We start from the raw sequence: 24,894 nt of genomic DNA on the forward strand, positions 1-24,894 counted from the left end.
TTCGGCAACCGCAAAAATTTTGGAGCATCACTAAATGAAATGCATCAAAAGACCACCGGAATGCGTCAGCGCAAAGCAAAAATCCAGTAAACTTTGAAAAAAAAAAGGAGGGCAAAAATAACGTCAGTACAGGCTCCGCCCCGACGTGTTTCGTCATATGAGACATTTTCAAGGGGCCGGTCTCTGAGTTTTCTGTGATCAGGCTTCTTACACACGGAAAAAAAATGCTCCAAATAAGCTGCCAAAAGAAATGCTTCTAATATTCCGTTATTATGCGCATATTACATTTAGATACGTATGAGTGCAAAACCGATTCTATTGGCTAGAATATGAATTCTTTCTAGCCACTAGAATACATTTACATGCAGAAGCACACGTTTAGGCGCATTTATGGGCGTTTACGCACGTAGGAGTGTAAATTACATTGGAAAACTCCTCCCAGAATGCCGATTTCGGGACATTTTTTTAAAATGCTCCTGTAAATGATGCAATAGGGGGAGATTTACTAAAACTGCTGCATTCAGAATCTGGTGCAATTGTACACGGTAGCCAATCAGCTTCCAGGTTTTATTGTCAAAGCTTAACTGAACAAGCTGAAGTTAGAATCTGATTGGCCACCATGCACCACTGCACCAGATTCCGAGTGCTCCAGTTTTAGTAAACCTCTCCCTATGTGCATATGCACTTAAGTAGCCTGGAGCTGCTTTCAGAGGCATAAAAAAAAAATAATGCCAGACGGCAGACGCCCCTAGCAGCGGCATTTTTTTCTGTCTGTGTGCAGGAGGCATTTTTTATGTAAATGCAGATCATTGTTTTCAATGCACCTGTACACACAGGGGCGTAAACATACTCTGCATATAGACCAGTAAAAAAACAGAAATCTGTACAAGTGGACCAATGTGCAAGATTCCGTAACCCATAGCAACCAGCCAGCATTCATTGTTCTGGGAAGTGCGGTCAGAAGAGAGAGTATATAGATAATTATTTTTGCATCTAATTACATGTCACATCCTCAATGCAGAGGAAAGATAAGCAAAGGAGATGGATGACACAATCTAATACAACAGAACAGCAACAACGTATCAATGGTCTAACTCAGGCGTCTCCAATCTCTCTAAACAAACCGATTGACTGTCCTTCAAACCTTATGGGGGCTGGACTGCGGCCAGTGGGGGAGAAAATGTTTTGGCATCAGTGGGAGGAATAGTGCCCCATCATTGGTATCAGTGGGAGGAATAGTGCCCCATCATTGGTGTCAGTGGGAGGAATAGTGCCCCATCATTGGTATCAGTGGGAGGAATCGTGCCCCATCTTTGGTGTCAGTGGGAGGAATAGTGCCCCATCATTGGTATCAGTGGGAGGAATAGTGCCCCATCATTGGTATCAGTGGGAGGAATAGTGCCCCATCATTGGTGTCAGTGGGAGGAATAGTGCCCCATCATTGGTATTAGTGGGAGGAATAGTGCCCCATCATTGGTATTAGTGGGAGGAATAGTGCCCCATCTTCAGTATCAGTGGGAGGAATAGTGCCCCATTATTGGTATCAGTGGGAGGAATAGTGCCCCATCATTGGTATCAGTGGGAGGAATAGTGTGCCATCCTTGGTATTAGGGGGAGGAATAGTGCCCCATCTTCAGTATCAGTGGGAGGAATAGTGCCCCATCATTGGTGTCAGTGGGAGGAATAGTGCCCCATCTTCAGTATCAGTGGGAGGAATAGTGCCCCATCATTGGTATCAGTGGGAGGAATAGTGCCCCATCTTCAGTATCAGTGGAATAGTGCCCCATCTTCAGTATCAGTGGGAGGAATAGTGCCTCATCATTGGTATCAGTGTGGGGGGGGGGGGGGGGGGTAGTGCCCCATCATTAGTTTTAGGGGGAGGAATAATGTCCTATTGTTAGAGTCAGAAATGATGCCCCACTGTAGGTGTCAGTGCATTTTATCAGAGAAGAGAATAGTGACCCAAGGGCAGGATAAAGATAAACAAAAAAGGGCCCCAGTTTGGAGATCACTGGTCTAACCAAAACAATATCCAGGATGCAGTAACCCATAGCAACCAGCCAGCTTCTATCACTCTGATCACTCTCTCGGCTTAGAGAAATAACAGATAAATATTTCTGCATCCAATTAGAAATGTCACATCCTCAATGTAGAAAGATAAACTAAGGAGATCAATTACACTCTGATAATCTGATTTTGAACTGTAACAATGTTTCGATGGTTTATCTGAACTCATTCACAGGATGGAGTAACCCAGAACTGGCAATCACATCCTCAACATAAGGGAAAGATCAGCAGAGGAGGTCAATTACTTTTTTTTGACAATCAAATACATAACAGTAACAATGTACTGATAATTTACCTGAAACAATGTGAAAGATGCAGTAACGCATAGCAACGGGCCAGCTTCCAAAACGCTGCAGACTTATAAGAAGGGCGGTCAGCTTGGAGAGATAACAGATACAAATGTTTCCTTATAACTGGAAGTGTCACATAGATAAGCAAAGGAGATCAATTCGATTCTGATAATCTGGTACAACACAGAACAGTAACAATGTATCACTGGTTTAGCTAAATCAATGTGCAGGATGCAGTAACCCATAGCAACCGGCCATCACTCGTTCATCATTCACTTATAAGAAGTGTGTTCGGCTGGGAGAGATAAAGATAAATATTTTTTGCATCTAAGAAGAATTGTCACATCCTCAACATAGGAGAGAAGAGCAGATTAGAGACATTGCACTCCGATACTGCAACACAGAGCTGTAACAATGTAACATTGATTTAATTGAAACAATGTGCAGAATGCAGTAACCCGTAGCAACCAACCAGCGCTCATCACTCTATGTGCTACAGACTTGCGCTTGGCTGGGAGAGATAACAGGTAAATATTTTTGCATCTAAATGGAAATGTCACTTCCTGGATGTACAGGAAAGATAAGCAAAGGAGACCAATTACACTCTGATAATCTGATACAATACAGAACAGTAACAATGTATCAATGCTTTATCACTGGACCAATGTGCAGGATGCAGTAACCCATAGCAACCAACCAGCGCTCATCTCCCTGCATGCTACAGACTGATACAACACAGAACAATTACAATGTATCAATGCTTTATCCTTTTACCAATGCGCAGGATGCAGTAACCCATAGCAACCAGCCAGCGCTCATCACTCTAAGAAATGTGGTCAACACAGAAATATTATAGATACATATTTTTGCATCTAATTAAAAATATCACATCCTCAATGCAGAGGAAAAATAAGCAAATGAAGATAAATGACATTCTGATACTTTCAAGCAACCCAGAACTGTAACAATGTAACAATTATTGCTTTAATTGCAGTAATGTGCAGGATGCAGTAACCAGCCAGGGCTCATCGCTCTGCATGCTTCAGCGTTATAAGAAGGACGATCGACTGGGAGAGATGGCAGAGAAATAATTTTGCATCTAATTGGAAATTTCACATCCTCAATGCAGAGGAAAGATAAGCAAAAGAAGATCAATTATTACGCTCTGATAATCAGAACAAAGTATCACTGTAACAATGTATCAGTGGTTTATCCCTGGGCCAATGTGCAGGATGCAGTAACCCATAGCAACCAGCCAGCGCTCATCATTGGGAAGTGCAGTCAGCGGAGAGATGTTACAGATAAATATTTTTGCTATGGGTTTTGGGTAACCCATAGAAACCGGCCAGGGCTCACCCCCCCCCCCCCCCCCAGTGCTACAGATTTATAAGAAGGGCGCTTGGCTGGGAGACATAACAGATAAATATTTTTGCATCTAATTACAAATCTCACATCCTCAATGTAGAGGAAAAATAGGCAAAAGAGATCAATTACAGTGATATTCTGTTACAACACAGAACTGTAACAACGTATCAATGGTTTACCCCTTTACCAATGTGCAGGATGCAGTAACCCATAGCAACCAGCCAGCGCTCATCTCCCTGCATGGTACAGGCTGACACAACACAGAATGGTAACAATGTAACTTTAATTGAAACAATGTGCAGGATGCAGTAACCCATAGCAACTGATAATCTGATAATATTAGTTCAATATATCAGTACTTTAACACTGGACCAGGATGCAGTAACCCCTAGCAACCAGCCAGTGCTGCAGACTTCTAAGAAGGTCAGACGTCTGGGGGCGATAACAGATAAATCATTTTGCATCGAATTACAAACATCACATCCTCTGTGAGGAGGAAAGATAAGCAAAGGAGATCAATTACACTCTGATAACAGAACAGTAACAATGTATCACTGGTTTAACTGGACCAATGTGCAGGATGGAGTAACCCATAGCAACCGGCCAGGGCTCACCCCCCCAGAGTGCTACAGATTTAGAAGAAGGGTGGTTGGCTGGGAGACATAACAGATAAAGATTTTCGCCTCTAATTACAAATCTCACATCCTCAATGTAGAGGAAAAATAGGCAAAAGAGATCAATTACACTGATATTGTGTTACAACACAGAACTGCAACAATGTATCAATGGTTTACCCCTTTTACCAGTGTGCAGGATGCAGTAACCCAAAGCAACTGGCCAAGGCTCATCGCTCTGCATGCTACAGATTTATAAGAAGGGCGGTCATCAGCGAGATAAATATGTTCTCATCTAATTGGAAATGTCACGTCCTCAATATAAGCAAAGGAGATCAATTACACTCTGATCATTGTAACAATGTATCACTGGTTTATCCCTGGACCATTGTGCAGGATGCAGTAACCCATAGCAACCGGGCAGCGCTCATCGCTCTGAGAAGTGCGGTCGGTGGAGAGATTTTATACAAATATTTTTGCATCTAATTACTAATGTCCCATCCTCAGTCCGGGTTCACACTTATGCGATGCGATTGGATGCGATTCTCATGTGGAATTTTCCTGGAGCTCAGTGCAATCTTGCGTTGCGATTTGTGATAAAGGCAGTGCGATTGTAAGGAGAATTTGATGCATTTTTTGGTTGGAATTTGGAGCAGCTGAGATTTCTGCGAGGGGGGGAGGGGGGGATATGTAAAAATCTACACAGAACAAAGAAGTCTTCCCACACATCTGAACACAAGATGCGATCTCAGTGCGGTTTCCATTGATGTCTATGGAGAGGGAAATCGCATCACAACTCGCACTGGACACTTTATTGTTGCAACCCATAGATGTGAACGATCGTCACTGAACACAACGTGATGTTTGGATGACTTGTGAATCCGGGCTTTTTGTAACCCATCCAAATTCACAGCAAACTCACATTAGTGTGAGAAAAGGAAGAGAAATGACATTCCGATACTTTGATGGAACACAGAACAATGTAACATTGGTTTAATTGTAACAATGGCTCATCGCTGAGTGCTACAGACTAAGGAGGGCGATCAACACAGAGAGAGAACAGAATAATTTTGTATCCATTTAGAAATTTCACATTTCCTCATAGTAGAGGAAAGATCAATTACACTCTGAACAATCTATCACTGCAACAATGTATCACTGCAACAATGTATCACTGCAACAATGTATCACTGCAACAATGTATCACTGCAACAATGTATCACTGCAACAATGTATCACTGGCTTATCCCTGAACATAATATTTTGTATCCATTTAGAAATGTCACATCCTCAAAAGTATAGAAAAGATCAATTACACTCTGAACAATGTATCACTGCAACAATGTATCGCCATAGCAATGGATCGCTGTAACAATGTATCACTGCAACAATGTATCGCTGCAACAATGTATCACTGCAACAATGTATCACTGCAACAATGTATCACTGCAACAATGTATCGCCATAGCAATGGATCGCTGCAACAATGTATCACTGCAACAATGTATCGCTGTAACAATGTATCACTGCAACAATGTATCACTGCAACAATGTATCGCTGAAACAATGTATCGCTGCAAGAATGTATCGCTGAAACAATGTATCGCTGCAAGAATGTATCAATGTATCGCTGTAACAATGTATCGCTGTAACAATGTATCACTGTAACAATGTATCACTGTAACAATGTATCAGTGGCTTATCCCTGCACATAATATTTTTGTATCCATTTAGAAATGTCAGATCCTCAAAAGTATAGAAAAGATCAATTACACTCTGAGGCTCTGAACAAAGTATCACTACAACAATGTATCGCCGTAATAATGTATCGCTGTAACAATGTATCACTGCAACAATGTATCTGGTTTCTCCCTGGACATAATATTTTTGTATCCATTTAGAAATGTCACATCCTCAAAAGTATAGGAAAGATCAATTACACTCTGATGCTCTGAACAAAGTATCACTGCAACAATGTATCGCTGTAACAATGTATCACTGGCTTATCCCTGGACATAATATTTTTGTATCCATTTAGAAATGTCACATCCTCAAAGTAGAGGAAAGATCAATTACACTCTGATACTCAGACCAGCGATACATTGTTCAATCTCTGGACCAATGTGCAGGTTGCAGTAACCCATAGCAACCAGGCAGCGCTCATCGCTCGGAGAAGTGCGGTCGCCCCGGTAGAGATTACAGCAATTTGCACATGGCCCCCATGATGATAGAAGGAACCCTCTCGGTGCTCCGGCACATCCGCCCCTAAAACTTATTGCACAGAAAACAATCGCTGCCAACAAAACGGCGAACGCAGATGACTTCACTACAAAAGATGTGATCACCATTTAAGTCTCCAAACTTTGTTTTTGTGATGCTGTGGGGTAAAGTTTTGAGCGAAGAGTGTGAAGAGAGCGAAGATTGAGGCTACGTACCCAGAGCATGCAGGACAGGCAGAGCCAGGTCATCCTGGGGTCCGATCGCGGACGCGGGAGACACAATGACGCAGTGGGCATTGCTGGTGGGGAGAAAACGATTGGCGCGATCCTTCTTTTACGCCGAGGCAGCAGCGACACGACTCCGCAAGACCGGGGAGCCCGATTCCATCGCAGTCAGGTAACGATGCCAAAAAAAAAAAAAGTATTAACCCCTTGGGTTCCCTCCGATGTGCCCTCTGGGATTTGCTGTGCCCGTCCCCCGCTGGGTGGAAGGTTGGCGTTATTCGTCCCTTTCGATGGCGACGTTCTGTTGGGGTGAGATCTCCCTGTTCTGGACACTTTCCCTCTCTAACAGTCCTTTGCCTCTTTCTCTCTAAGTTTCTCCCCGTCCTCACACCTCCTGAAGGGAGGGCGGAGCTGCCTGGCTGGTCGTCCCGCCCCCTTCGATTCCCCCCCCCTCCTCATCCACAGCCACTGCCAGCGACAAGGAGACTTTTTTTTTTCTGAGAGAGAGAAAAAAAAATGTAATTCTTTGGTATTTCCTCTTCACCGTATACCTCCGCTCCCCTATGTCACCCCACCCCCCACGTACACCCTCCTCACCCTCCTAGGGGAAAAATAGGGGTCTTTTTTTTTTCCTTCTTTTTTTGGCTGCAGATTCAGGAACCAAAAGATACTTCCAGGATGGGAGACAGGATGCAAAAAAAACCGCTAACGGAGCGATAATTCGCTGTTTAGTATGGAGGGGAAAGTGGTGGACGTGCGAAGCCATCGCCGTTTAGAGGACCCAACTGGTCGCCACCAAAATCTGTCGCAGTCGCCAAAAAGAGAAAAAAAATTCAGGGGGGACCCCCAAACTGGTCCAAAGCCCCATTCACATAATCGCAAATTTGTGCGATTCTGCGCGTCGCATAGGGGACAATCTATTCACGTGAATGGGCCGACCCAATGTGCGCCCTATATAGTACGCGCTATGTGCGCTCGTCATCCAAAAAAGAAGCTCCTGCTCCCTTTTCAGGCAACAAACTTCACGCGCTTTTTTTTTTCTTTTTTTTAACGGCGCGGTTTGATGCACGGATCCGGGTTGCCAACTATCTGTAGATTCGCAGACAATTTGTACAAATCCGTGACTGCAATCTGCATGTCTGTACTGGACATTGACGGACAGACGTAAAAATCACTTGTCTGAATTTACTGACAGTTGGCAATCCTGGTCGGGTGACAATCGCGGGAGAATCGCAAAGCTCATAAACACTGATAAACATTGAGAAGTGCTCAAAAACGTGGCTCACTAGTGTTTAACGTTTTTGAACCATTGAAAAAAAAAAAAAATAATAATAATAATTTTAAAAAACGATAACGCGGAAAAACGCTAAAAAAGGCTAATAAACGCTATTGCAAAAATGTCCAGTGTGCATGGAGCCTTACAGCGCAATCTCCAGTGCGACTTAAAGTAGAACTATAGGCAAAACTTTTTTTTTTTCATGTTGGATAGAATAACCACTTGACCTCTGGAAGATTTACCCCCCCCCCGCGCCTATTTATGACCAGGCCATTTTTTACAATACGGCACTGCGTTATTTTAACCGACAATTGCGCGGCTGTGCAACACTGTACACAAATACAGTTGCTTAAAATTAGAAGAAAAGAGGTCTAACCTTAAACTACATAGAGGGTTCTTTACTGTAAGAGCGGCAAGGATGTGGAATTCCCTTCCACAGGCGGTGGTCTCAGCAAACTATTAGATAAGCACCTGAATGACCGCAACATACAGGGATATGTAATGTAATACTGACCTATAATCACACATAGGTTGGACTTGATGGACTTGTGTCTTTTTTCAACCTCACCCAGCTTTCTTTTGGTGGGATTTGATCACCTCTAATGCCGCGTACACACGAGCGGACTTTTTGACGGAGTTCCAACTAAACAGACTTGCCTACACACGATCACACCAAAGTCCGATGGATTCATACGTGATGACGTACAACCGGACTAAAATAAGGAAGTTCATAGCCAATAGCTGCCCTTGCGTCGTTTTTGGTCCGTCGGATTTTTCGATAGGACTCGAGTCCGTCGGAAAGATTTGAAACATGTTCTATTTCTAAAGTCCGTCAGATTTTTCGACAGAATAAGTCAGATGAAGCCCACACACGATCGAATTGTCCAACGGATTCGCTGTCCAAAAGTCCGGTCGTGTGTACACAGCATAAGGTTTTTATTTTTTGCTCTATAAAACAAAAAAAGACGGACAATTTTTGGAAAAAAAAAAAAAATTTTTTACTTTCTGCTATAAAACACATCCAATAAAAAAAATTTTAAAAAAAAAAGAATTTCTTCATCAATTTAGGCCAATATGTATTCTGTTACATATTTTGAGTAAATAAAATCGCAATAGGCGTACAGTGCCTTGAAAAAGTATTCATACCCCTTGAAATTCTACATACATTTTGTCATGTTACAACCCAAAACGTAAATGTATTTTATTGGGATTTTATGTGATAGACCAACACAAAGTGGCAGATAATTGTGAAGTGGAAGGAAAATGATAAATGATTTTCAAAATTTTTTACAAATATATGAAAAGTGTGGGGGGCATGTGTATAGCGCCCCCCGGAGTCAATACTTTGTAGAACCTCCTTTCACTGCAATTACAGCTGCAAGTCTTTTTGGGGATGTCTCTACCAGCTTTGTACATCTAGAGAGGGACATTTTTGTCTATTCTTTTTTTTGTAAAATATCTCAAGCTCTGTCAGATTGGATGGAGAGCGTCTGTGAACAGCAATTTTCAAGTCTTGCCACAGATTCTCAATGTGATTTAGGTCTGGACTGTGACTGGGCCATTCTAACATATGAATATGTTTTGATCTAAACCATTCCATTGTAGCTCTGGCTGTATGTTTCGGGTCGTTGTCCTGCTGGAAGGTGAACCTCCGCCCCAGTCTCAAGTCTTTTGCTGACTCTAATGCCGCGTACACACGATCAGACTTTCCATCAGAATAAACTCTGAAGGTTTCTCCGACGGAGTTCCGCTGAAACTGTCTTGCATACACACGATCACACCAAAGTCCGACCGTCTAGAACGCGGTGACGTACAACACTTATGACGGGACTAGAAAAAGGAAGTTCAATAGCCAGTAGCCAATAGCTTCCGTCTCGTACTTGCTTCAGAACATGCGTCGTTTTTGGTCCGTCAGAACAGCATACAGACGATCGGTTTTCCCGATAGGAGTTGATTCCGTCGGAAATATTTAGAATATGTTCTATTTCTAGGTCTGTCAGAATTTTAGAAAAAAAAGGTCAGATGAGGCATACACACGATCGGAATGTCCGATGAAAAGATTCCGTCTGGCTTTTCCTGCCGGAAAGTCCGACCGTGTGTACGCGGCATTACAGGTTTTCTTCTAAGATTGCCCTGTATTTGGCTCCATCCATCTTCCCATCAACTCCGACCAGCTTCCCTGTCCCTGCTGAAGAAAAGCATCCCCACATCATGATGCTGCCACCACCATGTTTCACGGTGGGGATGGTGTGTTCAGGGTGATGTGCAGTGTTAGTTTTCTGCCACACATAGAGTTTTGCTTTTAGGCCAAAAAGTTCAATTTTGGTCTCATCTGACCAGAGCACCTTCTTCCACATGTTTGCTGTGTCCCTCACATGGCTTCTCACAAACTGTAAACAGGACTTCTTATGTCTTTCTTCTTGTCACTCTTCCATAAAGGTCAGATTTGTGGAGAGCACGACTAATAGTTGTCCTGTGGACAGATTCTCCCTCCTGAGCTGTGGATCTCTGCAGCTCCTCCAGAGTTACCATGGACCTCTTGGCTCTTCTCTGATGAATGTTCTCCTTGCCCGGCCGGTCAGTTTAGGTGGACGGCCATGTCTTGGTAGGTTTGCAGTTGTGCCATACTCTTTCCATTTTCAGATGATGGATTGAACAGAGCTCCGTGAGATGTTCAAAGCTTGGGAGGAGATTTTTTTATAACCTAACCCTGCTTTATACTTCTCCACAACTTTATCCCTGACCTGTCTGGTGTAATCCTTGGCCTTCATGATGCTGTTTGTTCACTAAGGTTCTCAAACAAACCTCTGAGGGTTTCACAGAACAGCTGTATTTATACTGAGATTAAATTACACACAGGTGGACTCTATTTACTAATTAGGTGACTTCTGAAGGCGATTGGTTCCACTAGATTTTAGTTAGGGGTATCAGAATAAAGGGGGCTGAATACAAATGCCCCCCCACACACACTTTTCACATATTTATTTGTAAAAAAAAAATAGAAAACAATTTATCATTTTCCTTCCGCTTCACAATTATGTGCCACTTTGTGTTGGTCTATCACATAAAATCCCAATAAAATACATTTCCGTTTTTGGTTGTAACATGACAACATGTGGAAGATTTCAAGAGGTATGAAGGCTTTTTCAAGGCACTGTATATTGATTGCAGACGCTATAACATTTGTGCAAACCAACGATGGGATATTTGTATTTATTTTTTCACATTTTTTACTAGTAATGGTGGTGATCAGTGACTTATAGCGGGACTGAGATATTGCGGCGGACAATAACTGACACTTAACACTTTTTGGGGACCGGTGACACTAATACAGGGATCATTGCTATATGCACTGTCACTGTACTAATGACACTGGCTGGGAAGGCGCTAACATCAGGGGCAATCAAAGGTTTAACTGTCTGCCTAGCTGGTGTTTTCTCACTGTGGGGGGAGATTTCCCCTCTATTACTTTTCTGGGGACAACCCAAAAATTTGGGATTTTATTTTACTTTCAATGATAATGGTAAACAGGACAAATAGAGAGGGGAAATCTCCCTAACAGGGGCACAGACAGCAATGAAAGCTGACAGGGGGTCTAATCCCTCTCCACTCTACCAAAACTAAAAGAGAAAAAAGTTTTGCCTTTAGTTCTACTTTATTGTGACTTATTACTCTCTATGGCACTCAAGTCACAAGAAAGCCGCATCAAAAGTAGTGCAGGAACCTTTCTTAACCACCTCCCGCCCGTGCTATACCCGAATGACGGCGTGGGCCTTAATACCCATCAGTGCCTCATCATCAGTGCCACCGATCAGTGCTGCCTATCAGTGTCACCTACCAGTGTCTACTAGTGCCCATCAGTGCTTCCTATCAGTGTCACCTACCAGTGCCACCCATAAGTGCCACCTCTCGGTGCCTATCAGTGCCACCTTATCAGTGCCACCTATCAGTGCTGCCCATTAGTGCCACTTATCAGTGCCCATCAGTGCCACCTATCAGTGCCACCTCTCGGTGCCCATCAGTGCCACCTCTCGGTGCCCATCAGCGCCACCTCATCAGTGCCCATCAGTGCCACCTAGTGTCACCCATCAGTGCCCTTCAGTGCTGCCCATTAGTGCCACCTATCAGTGCCACCTCTCGGTGCCTATCAATGCCACCTTATCAGTTCCCATCTGTGCCATCTTACTTATCATTGCCCATCAGTGCCGCCTATCAGTGTCACCCATTAGTGCCACCTATCAGTGCCTATCAGTGCCCATCTGTGCCACCCATCAGTGCCCATCAGTGCCCATCTGTGCCACCTTATCAGTGCCCATCAGTGCAGCCTCATCAGCGCACATCAGTGCGGCCTCATCAGCGCACATCAATGAAGGAGAAAAATGACCGGTTTTCAAAATTTTATAACACAATGAAACTGTTTTGTTTCGTTTTTTTCAAAATTTTTGTTCTTTTTTTCTTTTTTTAGCAAAAAAATAAAAAAACTCAGTGATGAATAGATATCACCAAAAGAAAGCTCTATTTGTGTGAAAACAAATGATAAAAATTTCATTTTTGGTACAGTGTTGCACGACCGCGCAATTGTCATTCAAAGTGTGAGAGCGCTGAAAGCTGAAAACTGGTCTGGATAGGGGGGGGGTTTAAGTGTCCGGTAAGCAAGTGGTTAAAAAAACACTGCGACTATAGGAGGCATAGCTTGGATCCGGTGCCATTGAATGGGTTTCGACCCGTCACGCAACTTTGTGTGTCACAAATCGCACTTCTGAGCCTGAAGGATCATGGCACCCAAATGTGAGCTGCGATTGCCATGCGATTTGGGATCACAGGCAGAATCCTTGGCGATTCTGCCCACGAGTTTCAAATGGTGAAGTGTGAATGGAGCCTCAGGCTTCACTCACACAGCTGTAGAAATGTTACTGATGTTATTGCACGTGCGTTTTCTAGGGGGAAAGTTCTTGCATAATGATCAGTAAAGTAGACGCTTGCAGAGGAGCCCCATTCTCTTGAATGGGTGACATTTGGGCAGGAGCAGCAATGAGGGGGTATAATTCCTGCCGCACCTATGGAGCAAAGCATATGTACAACCCCCCCACCCCCGGAGTTTAAAGTTGGGGGGAGGGGTGGTAAAAGCGGGGCTTAACCACAGGGTTTTACAACTTCCCAACCTCAGATGTGAACAACCCCTTGTAACTCCATGTAAAGTCGATCGGTCAGGTTGGAAAATTATCAATCATTTGGCATTCTCTCAGCAACAATGAGATACTTTATTCATGAAGATAATCGTATTGCGATCAACCAGATTAGGAGATTACAAGGTGAAAACAGAGATGAGATCAATCGTTAATGACCGTAAGTTATGATCATATCTTAATCATCGATCAAAATCCATTTCCCTGTTTGTGGCACATTCACTGAACGGGTTATTGGCTATAGATCGATTTTTCCTATCAAAAGAGATCTTTCGGAAAAGGAATCCACTGTTCATCACCATAATGGCCATACGTGTTTAGATTTTATTATTAATGTGCAATTAGATGAAAAAAAATGATCGAACTGGCAAGCAATCGAACAGGCAAACCGAGTCAATTCACCGGGGTGAAAAACGATCAATTGTGTTGCATCGATAGGCAGCATTGAGACGCCTTGTTGCATGAATTCGATTGATCAGATTATGAGATTGCATGGTGGAAACAGAGATGCGATTGATAACTTATGATCATATCTTCCAATGATCAGTCGACTTCCCTTTGTGTGTCCCATCAGTCAAACACCTAACACCCACCAACCATTTGTATAACTCCTCCCAGGGGTCGGCCTGTCTGGGAACCCCCCACTCCTCCACACTAACACCCACCCCCAAGGCATTTTAATATTTGCATAACTCCTCCCAGAAGTCAGCCTATCTAGGGACACATACTCCTCCAGAATAACACCCACTCACCAAGGCATTTTAATATTTGCATAACTCCTCCCAAGGGATGGCCTGTCTAGAAACAGCCACTCCTCCAGACTAACACCCACCCACCAAGGCTTTTTTTTATTTGTATAACTCCTCCCAGGGGTCAGCCTATCTAGGAACGCCCACTCCTCCAGACTAACACCTACCCACCAAGGCATGTTAATATTTACATAACTCCTCCCAAGGGATGGCCTGTCTAGGAACGCCCATTCCTCCAGAATAACACCTACCCACCAAGGCTTTTTAGAATTTGCATAACTCCTCCCAGGGGTTGGCCTGTATAGGAACAGCCACTCCTCCAGACTAACACCCAGCCCCAAGGCATTTTAATATTTGCATAACTCCTCCCAGGGGTCAGCCAATCTCAGAACACCCATGCCTCCAGACTAACACCCACCAACCAAGGCATTTTAATATTTTCAGAACTCCTCCCAAGCCCTCTGCTTGCATCAGGACTGAAGGCTCCTGGGAGATGAACAGGGTGCTATGTACAGCCCCCTGCCAGCCCCTCCCACCAGCCATGATTTGCCAGCATTGCATAGAGAAGCCCAGAGAACCAGTGATGACATCACTGGGTTTCAAAATAAGGTATGGCAGAGGTTCTGACCCCACAGCACAGCCTTTAGCCTTCCTAGCTTTGCCTCTGATGCACTAGACCAGGGTTCAGCACCCTCCATCAAGTAGGGATGGTCGAACGGTTCGGGCCAAACATTTGCCCGTTCGGCGGTTCTGCCATCCCCTCTGAAATCTGTACCAGACCCTTATCCGAGCACGCATTCCAATAAGCCCCCCGCCCACAGACCCCCACAACCACTGGCCATGGTTGTGGGATAGAGGCCCTTGTCCCCAACATGGGGACAAGGTGCTCTGGGGTGGGAGCCTCCCCTGCCCCAAAGCACCAACCCCCCTATGTTGAGGGCACGTGGCCTAGTATGGTTCGGGGGGGGGGGGCTCGCTCATCCACCCCCCCCTTTCCTGACCTGCCAAGCTGCATGCCCGGGGGGAGAACAATTTTCAATAGCCGGGTGCTGGTTTTGTATCCGCGAGTCATTTTAAATGGGATTTGACTCTTTTTTTCTTTACAAATGTCATTTTTGCTGCAGCAGGTTCTATACATGCTACAGATGTGCCACTTTACAGGCAGACTAAGGGAGACCAGCAACCCCCCCCCGGCATGATATTTAAAGGAGTTTTTCATTTTTATGTTGCATTGTAAGCATTATTAAAATCACTGCTCCTGAAAAAAAACGATCATTGATACATGTCCCCCCAAGGCAGTACCCAGACCCCCATACCCATTTTATGGCCAATTACTTGCATAGTGGACACTTTAGATTTTTCCTGTTCAGCTCCCATAGACTTCAATGGGGTTTGCCGTTCGGGTTAGAACTTTTCCCCTGTTCAGAGTTCTGCTGCAAACTGAACAGGGGGTTGTCCTGCCCATCCTTACCATCAAGGAGTCCTGCGAGGTTGTTAGGTGACCATAAATACATCGGAATGACGGCTCAGGAGAGGATGGGTGCCCCGCATTAGGGACGGCACCGCTTTGCTTATACAGCTGGAGCAAACTCCACGTGTTTATGGCTCACTACTAACAAGGCGGACGGATGTTCAGAAAACACTGGCCAGTCAGAGCGCCCCCCTGGGACGGATCGCTGGAATTAATTTGATCAAGAAGAAAATATTCAGGGTTTTTTTCCAAGGCTGAGCTGAACAAAGAAAGCCATTGAGTGATGTGCGGGCCGTACTGACTTTATTCCGAGCTCTGAAAGGAAGGGAATATCGGACATTACATGCGCATGCAACAACGCAGACTGGTAACTGCCATTGCATCTTCACGTTGTAGGGAAATGTCTCTGCTCTGAGCTGCTTCCAATTAAATCAGTATTAAACCCAAAGGCCAACATTTATGATATTTACCAATTGTTAGATGTTATGGCTGCATTAGTTTTCTTTTTTTTAGTTTTCCTTTCTTCTATTTTGGCTTCAATTTGTTAGTCTAAGGCCCCTTTCACACGATTTAGATACGCCTGTCAGTTTTGACGGCGGACCTGAACGGGCGCTCCATGTTAGCCTATGGAGCAGCGGATGTCAGCGGAGACATGTCCGCCGACATCTGACCCGGTCCGAACCGCTGAAAGCAGACGGATGACCCTACGTCCAGATCCGTCGCTGGCGGATCGGGTGAGATCTGATGAAAACGGACATGCTGTCCGTTTTCATCCAATCCCTCCATGGGCGGCAGCGGCGCCTGACAAGCCCCTCCCCGCTCAGTGAGCAGAGAGGGACCTGTCATCCGCCGGCTCAGCGGAGATCAACGGAGAGATCTCCCGCTGAGCCGGCGGACCGAGGCGGACTTCGTGGAAGTGGAGCCCGCCTTGTGTGAATGAGGCCTTAATCTGCCAGTACGTCTAACACTCCCCTCCCCTCAGCCTGACGATGCGGCCATCTGCTGTGCCCCCTGCGCTCCTTCATTCAGAGTGGAGGGGGGTGCTCTAATAAAGGAGGTGTGTTACTGTCCAGATAACCACATGAAAACAGAGGGGGAAAAGCCAAAAGAAAAGAAAACTAAAGCAGCCGCCACATCTATTGATTGAGAAGCTGCCATAAATTTCATTTTTAGTTTTACTTTTATCTTTCATTTATTTTATTATTTTTCTTAATTATTTTTTAATTGTATGTATATTTATTTTTGTTTTATTTTATTATAATTTTACTTTTAGAGGGGGGGGGAGAGGAGAGAGAGAGGGGGGAGAGAGAGAGAGGGGAGAGAGAGAGAGAGAGAGAGAGGGGGGGGGGAGAGAGGGGGGGAGAGAGAGGGGGGAGAGAGAGGGGGGGGAGAGATGGGGGGAGGGGGGAGAGAGAGGGGGGAGTGGGGGGAGAGAGGGGGGAGAGAGGGAGAGAGAGGAAGAGAGAGAGAGGGGGGGGGGGAGAGGGGGGGGAGAGAGAGAGAAGGAGGGAGAGGGGGGGAGAGAGAGAGAAGGGGGGGGAGGGGGGAGAGAGAGAGAGAGGTGAGAGAGGGGGAGAGAGGTGAGAGAGGGGGAGAGAGAGAGCCGGGGAGAGAGAGAGGGGGAGAGAGAGAGCCGGGAGAGAGAGCCGGGGAGAGAGAGAGGGAGGAGAGAGAGAGGGGGAGAGAGAGAGCCGGGGAGAGAGAGAGCCGGGGAGAGAGAGAGGGGGAGAGAGAGAGCGATCACGGGCACACCAAGATCTTCAAAATGGGTCCAAAGCTTTATTCAGCGATCACATCATTACAGCAAATCGCTTGCCCTTATGGCAGGGTGACAACACAAGAGCACAACTGGAAGACAGTTGTCATTTCATAGAAGGAAGTGCCAGAACAAGGATCTTCATGGTTGGATCACCCAATATTTTATTAAAACTGCATATTTTAAAAAAAACTTTTGGCATGTTAACATTATAAGATAATTTAGTGGTCAGGTTTACATCCATGCCCACTTTCTAATATAAACTCAGGCATTGGGTAAAGCTGAACTACAGGCATTAAATTTAAATACATTCCTCAATGGCCACAAAGGATATAAATCCTCATTGTGTGCACCAAATGCCTTTAAAAATGCAGATATTGTCTTGCAGAAGTATCCGTGACATCATCACTGTGCTGTACATAGCCTGTGCAGAGCTTTGGGCCCAGCAGGCTCCACCCACTACAGGCTGCCTGTGTCACGTCACATTCGGCTACCCATCACATTTTGCTACCCGCAGGAGTGCACATGCGCAACGCCGCCATATGCGCTTCAACACTGTTGTAAGACCACTTTGCCACAGGGCCCCTCGCCGCTCTTCGGGCACGGCCTCGCTTCGCTCTGCATAATTATAACCTAACTCTATGTCCACTTGGATGGTGGGGCTTGAACCTGGACTCAGGGGTGTGGCCAAAAAATTCTGCGCAAGCGCAGATCGCCACAGTGTTGTAACGCATATGGTGGTGTCGCGCATGCGCAGTCCAGCAGGTAGCCAAATGTGATGGGTCGCCATATGTGACGCTACACCTGCTTAAAACTAAATGAGGGGGCGGAGACAAGACCAGTCACCCTGCACAAGAGGAGAAATACAGAGCTGTAGGAGGGGCCCTGCAGACCCCATCCTCTACAGGAGGGGTGGAGACAAGACCAGTCACTGTGCACAAGAAGATAGAACAGAGCTGTGGGAGGGGCCCAGCGGAACCCACCCTCTACAAGAGGGGGCGGAGACAAGACCAGTCACCCTGCTCAAGGAGAGAGATCCAAACTGTGGGAGGGGCCCAGTAGGCCCCACCCCCCACAGGCTGCTTGCAGAAAAGGACAGGAGGGGGCGGAGACCAGACCAGTCTCCCTGCACAAGGAGAGAGAGCAGTGAGCGGTCTTTATTACAGGAAGTCTCACACTGGATTACTGCACAGATCTGGAAGAAATACACAAAACTCACCGAGATTAAAGAATAAACGTGATGAATGAGATTTAGAATATATTTTTCTTATCCTGCTATAAATGCATGTTTATTGCAATACACACAAATATAGTAACATGTGTTAAAAATGCAGATTAGTACATAGGTCGTGAAAGGGTCCTGAGCCGGCCTTGGGTGGCGCAGACCTGGACGGTTTTCCTCCGAGTCTTTCAATGGAGTGAAACGGGCCAGAAAAGCAATCTCTGTCCTCCAGTAAAATCGCCGTAATGGAAGCCAGACTCTTGGCCGCTCGGCTCGGGGGAAGACGTGTCGACATGTGTGCTACAACATATTACAAACAGGCTGCAGGACATGCGATGAATCATTTGCTGGCCGAGACAAACGCACTTTGGGACGCGGCCACCATCACCTTCCAGAGCTTTTCTCAGCGAAGGATAAACTCCGCAAATTCAGACAACATAAAACGCCGCCCATCATAAGGGATCGCTGAACGGAGGAGCGCGCCAAAAATTAGACGCAGATCTTCGATGCTGTTTTGAGCTCAACTCCCGGCAGATATAAAAAGACATATATCAATGCAGCTCTGATTCATTAATACATCATTCAATGTATTTTTGTTTTGTTTTGTAAGTATTTAAATTTGACTGGTATCAGCCTCTTGCAGTCCCCGTACAGCAGAGCTCAGACATAACAGCAAAAAAAAGCTGCCAATCTGTTGTTCTGCTGTGCAATCAGCATGCTGATAGGAGGAGAGAGTGGAGGGACAGAGGGATGAGCTCATCCAGTGTACTTCTTCTCTTCTCTTAATGCTAAGCAAAGGTTTAAAGTTGGCCTTAAAGTGGTTGTAAACCCTTTACAACACACTTTTTGCCACAGGTAAGCCCATAATTAGGCTTACCTGTAGCTACCCTGGATATCTCATAAACCTTCACGGTTTAGGAGATATCCCCTGTATTTGCATGTGCCGAAGTTATCAGCACATTCGCGCTGCGCACGTGCCGTTGCTTCAGTTAGGCGGCTCCTGTGCGCATGCGCGGGAGTGACGTCACCGGGAAGTAACTCCGGGAGCGATGTGGGCCGCCGGAGCGGGGTACGAGGGCTGCTGCAGGGGCTTGGATCTCAGGTAAGTAATTCATAATGAGCTAGTATGCTATGCATACTAGCTTATTATGCCTTTGTCTTGCAGGTTTTTTTTTTTTTTTTTTTTTTTAGGGTTTACAACCACTTTAAAGTGACGCTAAACTCTGGTTTTAACTACTTCAATACTGGGCACTTATACCCCCCTTCCTGCCCAGGGCAAATTTTCAGCTTTCAGCGCTGTCACACTTTGAATGACAATTGCGCGGACATGCAACACTGTACACTGTTTCTTTTGGTGGCATTTAATCACTGCAGGGTTTACCAAAAACTTTGGAAAATAAAAAGTTTTTTTAAGTTTCTGTCAGTAAAGTTTGTAAATAGGTCATTTTTCTCCTTCACTGATGAGGCGGCACTTATGGGCACTGATGAGGCGGCACTGATGGCCACTGATGAGGCGGCACTGATGGGCACTGATGAGGTGGCACTCTTGGCCACTGATGAGGTGGCACTTATGGGCACTGATGAGGTGGCACTCTTGGCCACTGATGAGGCGGCACTTATGGGCACTGATGAGGCAGCACTGATGGCCACTGATGAGGCGGCACTGATGGCCACTGATGAGGTGGCACTCTTGGCCACTGATGAAGTGGCACTTATGGGCACTGATGAGGCGGCACGTATGAGCACTGGTGAGGCGGCACTGAAGGCAGCACTTTTGAGTACTGATGAGGCGGCACTTATGGGCACTGATGAGGCGGCACTTATGGGCACTGATGAGGCAGCACTGATGGGCACCCATAGGTGTCAATGATGGCCACTGATTGGTGTCACTGATGGGCACTGATTGGTGTCACTGATGGGCACTGATTGGTGTCACTGATGGGCACTGATTGGTGTCACTGATGGGCACTGCTGGGGCTGCACTGGTGATTACCTGTACAGATCCCCCCTGCGAGGAGATGGCGCTGATCGGCTCTCCTCTCCTCACACACTGTCAGTGTGAGGAGAGGAGAGATGATGAATGGCACTTCCGTGTTTACATGTGATTGGACACAGCCGATCACATGGGTAAAAGTGCTGCATCATCGACCCTCCTTACCGAAATTGGGGTCACACCATGTCCTGGGGACACAGTGCAATCGCTGGCACGCAAGAGCGGTGACACTATCATGACACTATAGGTCAATTTAGATATGGGGGCCTCAAATGTGCCCCTGATGTCACCAAAGGGCCACATATAATATTTATTATATGCAATGATGCTAAAGACTGAAGACTTACAAGAGGAGATGGTCAGAGAGTTTGCCAACACAGATGATTGGAGATCCGAGTCGTGTTGTAGGAAACTGGGGACGTCACATGCAACTGCTAGTGATTACAGCCTCTATTACAAACCAAAGCTCCCATTGCGGGCCGCTGGGTTCCGAGGGCCGCACTGCAAACGCCAAAGGGCCGCATGTGGTCCTCGGGCCGCAGGTTGAGCACCAGCCTTAAACACGTGTGTTGAGGTGAGCCGGCAAGTTGTGTTGGGATGCCATTCAAAATGAATATCAGCACAATGCACCGCGACAATGTGAACGCAGCCATAGATTATTCAGAAGCACTCTGATCAGCGAACTATGAAGAGTCCCTCCTGTAAATATTGGAGAAGTGGCAAACTCTAATCAGGATTAGCGATAAAACAAAACGGCAATATAACTTCCCATCAATAAAGATCTAAGAAGTGTCCACTGTAAGCAGCCATTTAACTTAAAGCTTGTCTAAAAAAAAAAAAAAAAGCCTCTTAAGTAGATTATCCCTCTCATTGATTAGAATAGGTGCTGCATCCGCATTAAAACCTCCTGCATGCAGAACTAAATGCGAGACACCCAAAGTAAAAAAAAAAAAAAAAAAAAATAATAATTCAGCAGAATCTTAGGAACCGTTCAGATATCGAGTTTGCGGGAACAAGTGTTTCTGCTTGCAATTTTTGAAAGCGCCGTTTACGTGCATTTCAGCGTGTCGCACATACAGCAGCTTATTCACTTCAATGGGCTGTTCCATGCGTGTTAAAGAAGCTCGTGCTTTTTTTGGGGGGGCGACTAGCTTAGGGCAGTTTTTATAAAAAGTGCGTTTCGCCGTGTGATTCTATCTGCGCGGCAGACTTTTTTTTTTTTTTTTTACAAGAAAAAAAAATTTTTTATTCAAGATTAAAAAAAAAAAAAAAACAAAAAAAAAAAATAGACTTGCACCATGTTTGAGGTGCCATTAAGAATAACGGCACCCGAACTCACATTGCGCATTTTGCTGCGATTTGAAATACCGTGCTGAATCGCATCGATTTTGCCCCTGGTTCCAAACAGCCCAACGTGAATGGAGCCCCAAAACAGGAACTGAGTGTATTGCTTTAAAGGGAAAGGAAATCTTTACAATGTATTTACATGCATACAAGCGCACAGCCTTAATGCAGCTTATTGGTTGATGGGACGCAGGCAGCCATTGACACCTGGCATCCTTCGTTGCTAGGGTGCAGGCAGCTATTGCCACCTTGTGTCCTCCTTTGTGAGGAGGCAGGTGGCTACTGCCACTCAACATCCCTAATTGCTATGCCGCAAGAGGCTATTGTTGCCTAGCATCCTCTGTTGCTAGCATGCAGGCAGCTACTGTTGCCTAGGGTCCTTCTGTTGCTATGATGCAGGAGGCTACTGCAGCCTAGCATCCTCCACTGCTTGAATACAGATGGTTATTGCCGCCTAGCATTCTTCATTGCTAAGACTTAGGGGACTATTTCCACCTAGCAACTTGTGTTGCTAGGATGCAGGCTACCGTTTCCTAGTAACCTTCATTGCTAGCACACAAGAGGTGATTGCCGCTTAGCATCCTAGGTTGCTAGGATGCAGGAAGCCACTGCCGCCTAGCGTCCTCTTTTGCTTGGATGTAGACGACAACTGCAGCCTGGTATCCTCCGTTGCTAGGATGCAAGGGGCAATTGCCACATTTAAACATTACCAAAAAACGTTTACATGTGTACAGCATATAATACTGTACAAAGGACCACAGATTTTTCCTCTATTGCTAGGATGCAGAATGCAGGAGGCTAGCCTAGCATCCTCCATTGCTTGAGTACAGATAGCTATTGCTGCCTAGCATCCTCTGTTGCTAGGACACAGGGGACTATTTCCACAAAGCATCTCCTGTTGCTAGGAAGCAGGCAACTACTGTTTCCTAGCATCCTCCTTTGCCAGCACGCAAGAGGCTATTGCTGCTTGGCATCCTTCGTTGCTAGGATGCAGGAGGCCATTGCCACCTAGTGTCCTCTGTTGATTGGATGTAGACGAATATTGCTGCCTAGTATCCTTTGTTGCTAGGACGCTAGGGGCAATTGCCACATGTAAACATTACCAAAAACCTGTACAGCATACAATACGGTCTGTACAAAAGGACAACAGATTTTTCCTTTTTTTTTTTTTTTTTGCAAATTTATGCAGCTGTGTGCATGGTTTCAAATAAAACAATACACTTGCATTCAGATCCATAAAAAAAAGGAAACATTTACCAATAAAAAATGATGCATTTTTTGCGTCCGTGTGCACAAGCCCAATTAGTTACTATACATTTAATTACAAGTATCCCCTAAACACAGCTATATTTCAATTAAGTAAAAAAAAAAAAAAAAAAAAAAAAGAATAAAAATAGAATATAAAAAGACAGTTTTTACGGGGCCACAAGGCAGCAGCAGGGTGGATAAGCTCACATATTATCCTAATGGTAGAACTTTCCGAGAAATAGTTTTAAAAACACAGATTGGTAACTCTACTCCACACCCCGGGTCCTGCCGAGCCGAAGTGCTAACCACTAACTCAGCGCGCCGCTTATTAAAACTTTGCACCCTTCTCTTGCCAGGAACCTGGAACCGGACCCCAAATAACTAATTCTGCTTAATGAATCCGTCCGTTGTAAACTTTTATAGAGGGAATTGAGGGCTGTTAGGATCCATAAAACTGCAGGCCTCCAGGAGAAGGGTCCTGGACAAGTTCCACATTAACCATTGACCATCTTCCAGAGTTCACCAAGCCATTGGATTGTGGAGGTTTTAATAAAGCTCTTACGAGGTCACATGGGGGCTTTTATGAGGCCCCCCCCCCCCCCCCCCCGACCCTTTCCACCATTGGGATTACCCAAACGCAAGGCCGCCTGGTGACTTATTACATAAACACATAAACAGACATGACGGCAAGATAACAAACTACACTAAAAGGAACTGGGATGGCTTATTAGGGAAGGATTTACTAAGAAGAGAGAACTGTTGCTGATGGATGGGAGCAGAGGTCAAAGGTTAGACATGGGCTAGGCTCCGTGCTATAAACATGCCATAGGGCCAAGGCCTATATAGAGCCTCGATTTCCACAATACATAAAACATGTTTACAGCATGGCAGACACCACAGGCCAGGAGGTATCTTACATGGTTAGGAAGAGAAAAGACGTCCATCAAGTTTATTTCTGTCCAAAAAGACAGAAATAAACACTTTTAAGAACCTAGCATCCCCAGAAACCCTAAACCCATGGTTCATCCAGAGGGAGGCAAAAGAAACTCGAAGTGTGATTCAAATTGCCCCAGTCGGGAAAAAATACTTTCTGACCCCCACCAACAACCACGTCAAGGCAGTGGCAACTCCATGCCTTCAATAAGGGGGTGCAGGCAGAACTCCTTTACCAGGCTGATGGGCGGTATTTTCAGGTGGCTTTATGGGGCCCCATGATTTTTAATGGTGGCCCAGCCAGGGATTGTTTGCCTTGAGGTAGTGGTTCCCAAACTTAGTCCTCAAGGACCCCTAACAGGCCATGCTTTGGGAACTTTCCTAGGATAAATACTAAGCCATTGAAATTGATTTAAAGCAAGGTACAAAGAAATTCTGAAAACAGGATGTTTTGGTGGAACGTGAGGACAGAGGTTGGGAAATACAGCCCTAAGGTGATCAAACACTTCCTAGCTGGGCTGCCATTAAAAATCAAAGGGCCCCATAAAGCTACCTGACAAAGCCCTCCATCAGCACGGTAAAGGAGTTCTGCCTGCACCCCCGTATTGAAGGCATGGCAGTGCCACTGCCTTGATATCACTGTTGGTGGGCCAACCCTTGACAGAGCTTTGTGGATGGAGGCCGGCTGCGAGAAGTCCATACACAGTAGAGTGGTCACATGCTGCTGGGGAATCCTCCACTCACAATGTGCACCTTGTCCAAGTAAATACATAATGACTCTCCAAAGATGTGGTTCCCATTCTCAGTCCTCAAGTACCCCCAACAGGCCTTGTTTTGGGAACTTCCCTTACATAAAATACAGTAGCTGTCATAAATACTAAGCCAACAGCTCTGATTTAAAGCACTTGTGCATGGTGAAGGAAACCCCTAAGACAT

General features: G+C 45.4%; 1 protein-coding gene across 8 annotated transcripts in view; it reads right to left on the reverse strand.

Moving 5' to 3' along the window:
• The window catches only part of TNS1 (tensin 1), a 673,270-nt gene that overhangs the window by 514,768 nt on the left and 133,608 nt on the right, over positions 1 to 24,894 (reverse strand). Inside the window, exon 1 of one of the 8 annotated variants that reach the window (XM_073634392.1) lies at positions 6,772 to 7,118. The exons of the other annotated variants lie outside the window; for them this stretch is intronic. Coding sequence (XP_073490493.1) covers positions 6,772 to 6,852 — 81 coding nt within the window. The 5' untranslated portion in view covers positions 6,853 to 7,118. Of the gene's footprint in view, positions 1 to 6,771; positions 7,119 to 24,894 lie in introns of those variants that run through there. 8 annotated transcript variants of the gene reach the window in all.

Source organism: Aquarana catesbeiana, linkage group LG06, assembly GCF_042186555.1.
Source record: "Aquarana catesbeiana isolate 2022-GZ linkage group LG06, ASM4218655v1, whole genome shotgun sequence".
Taxonomy (NCBI): Eukaryota; Metazoa; Chordata; class Amphibia; order Anura; family Ranidae; genus Aquarana; species Aquarana catesbeiana.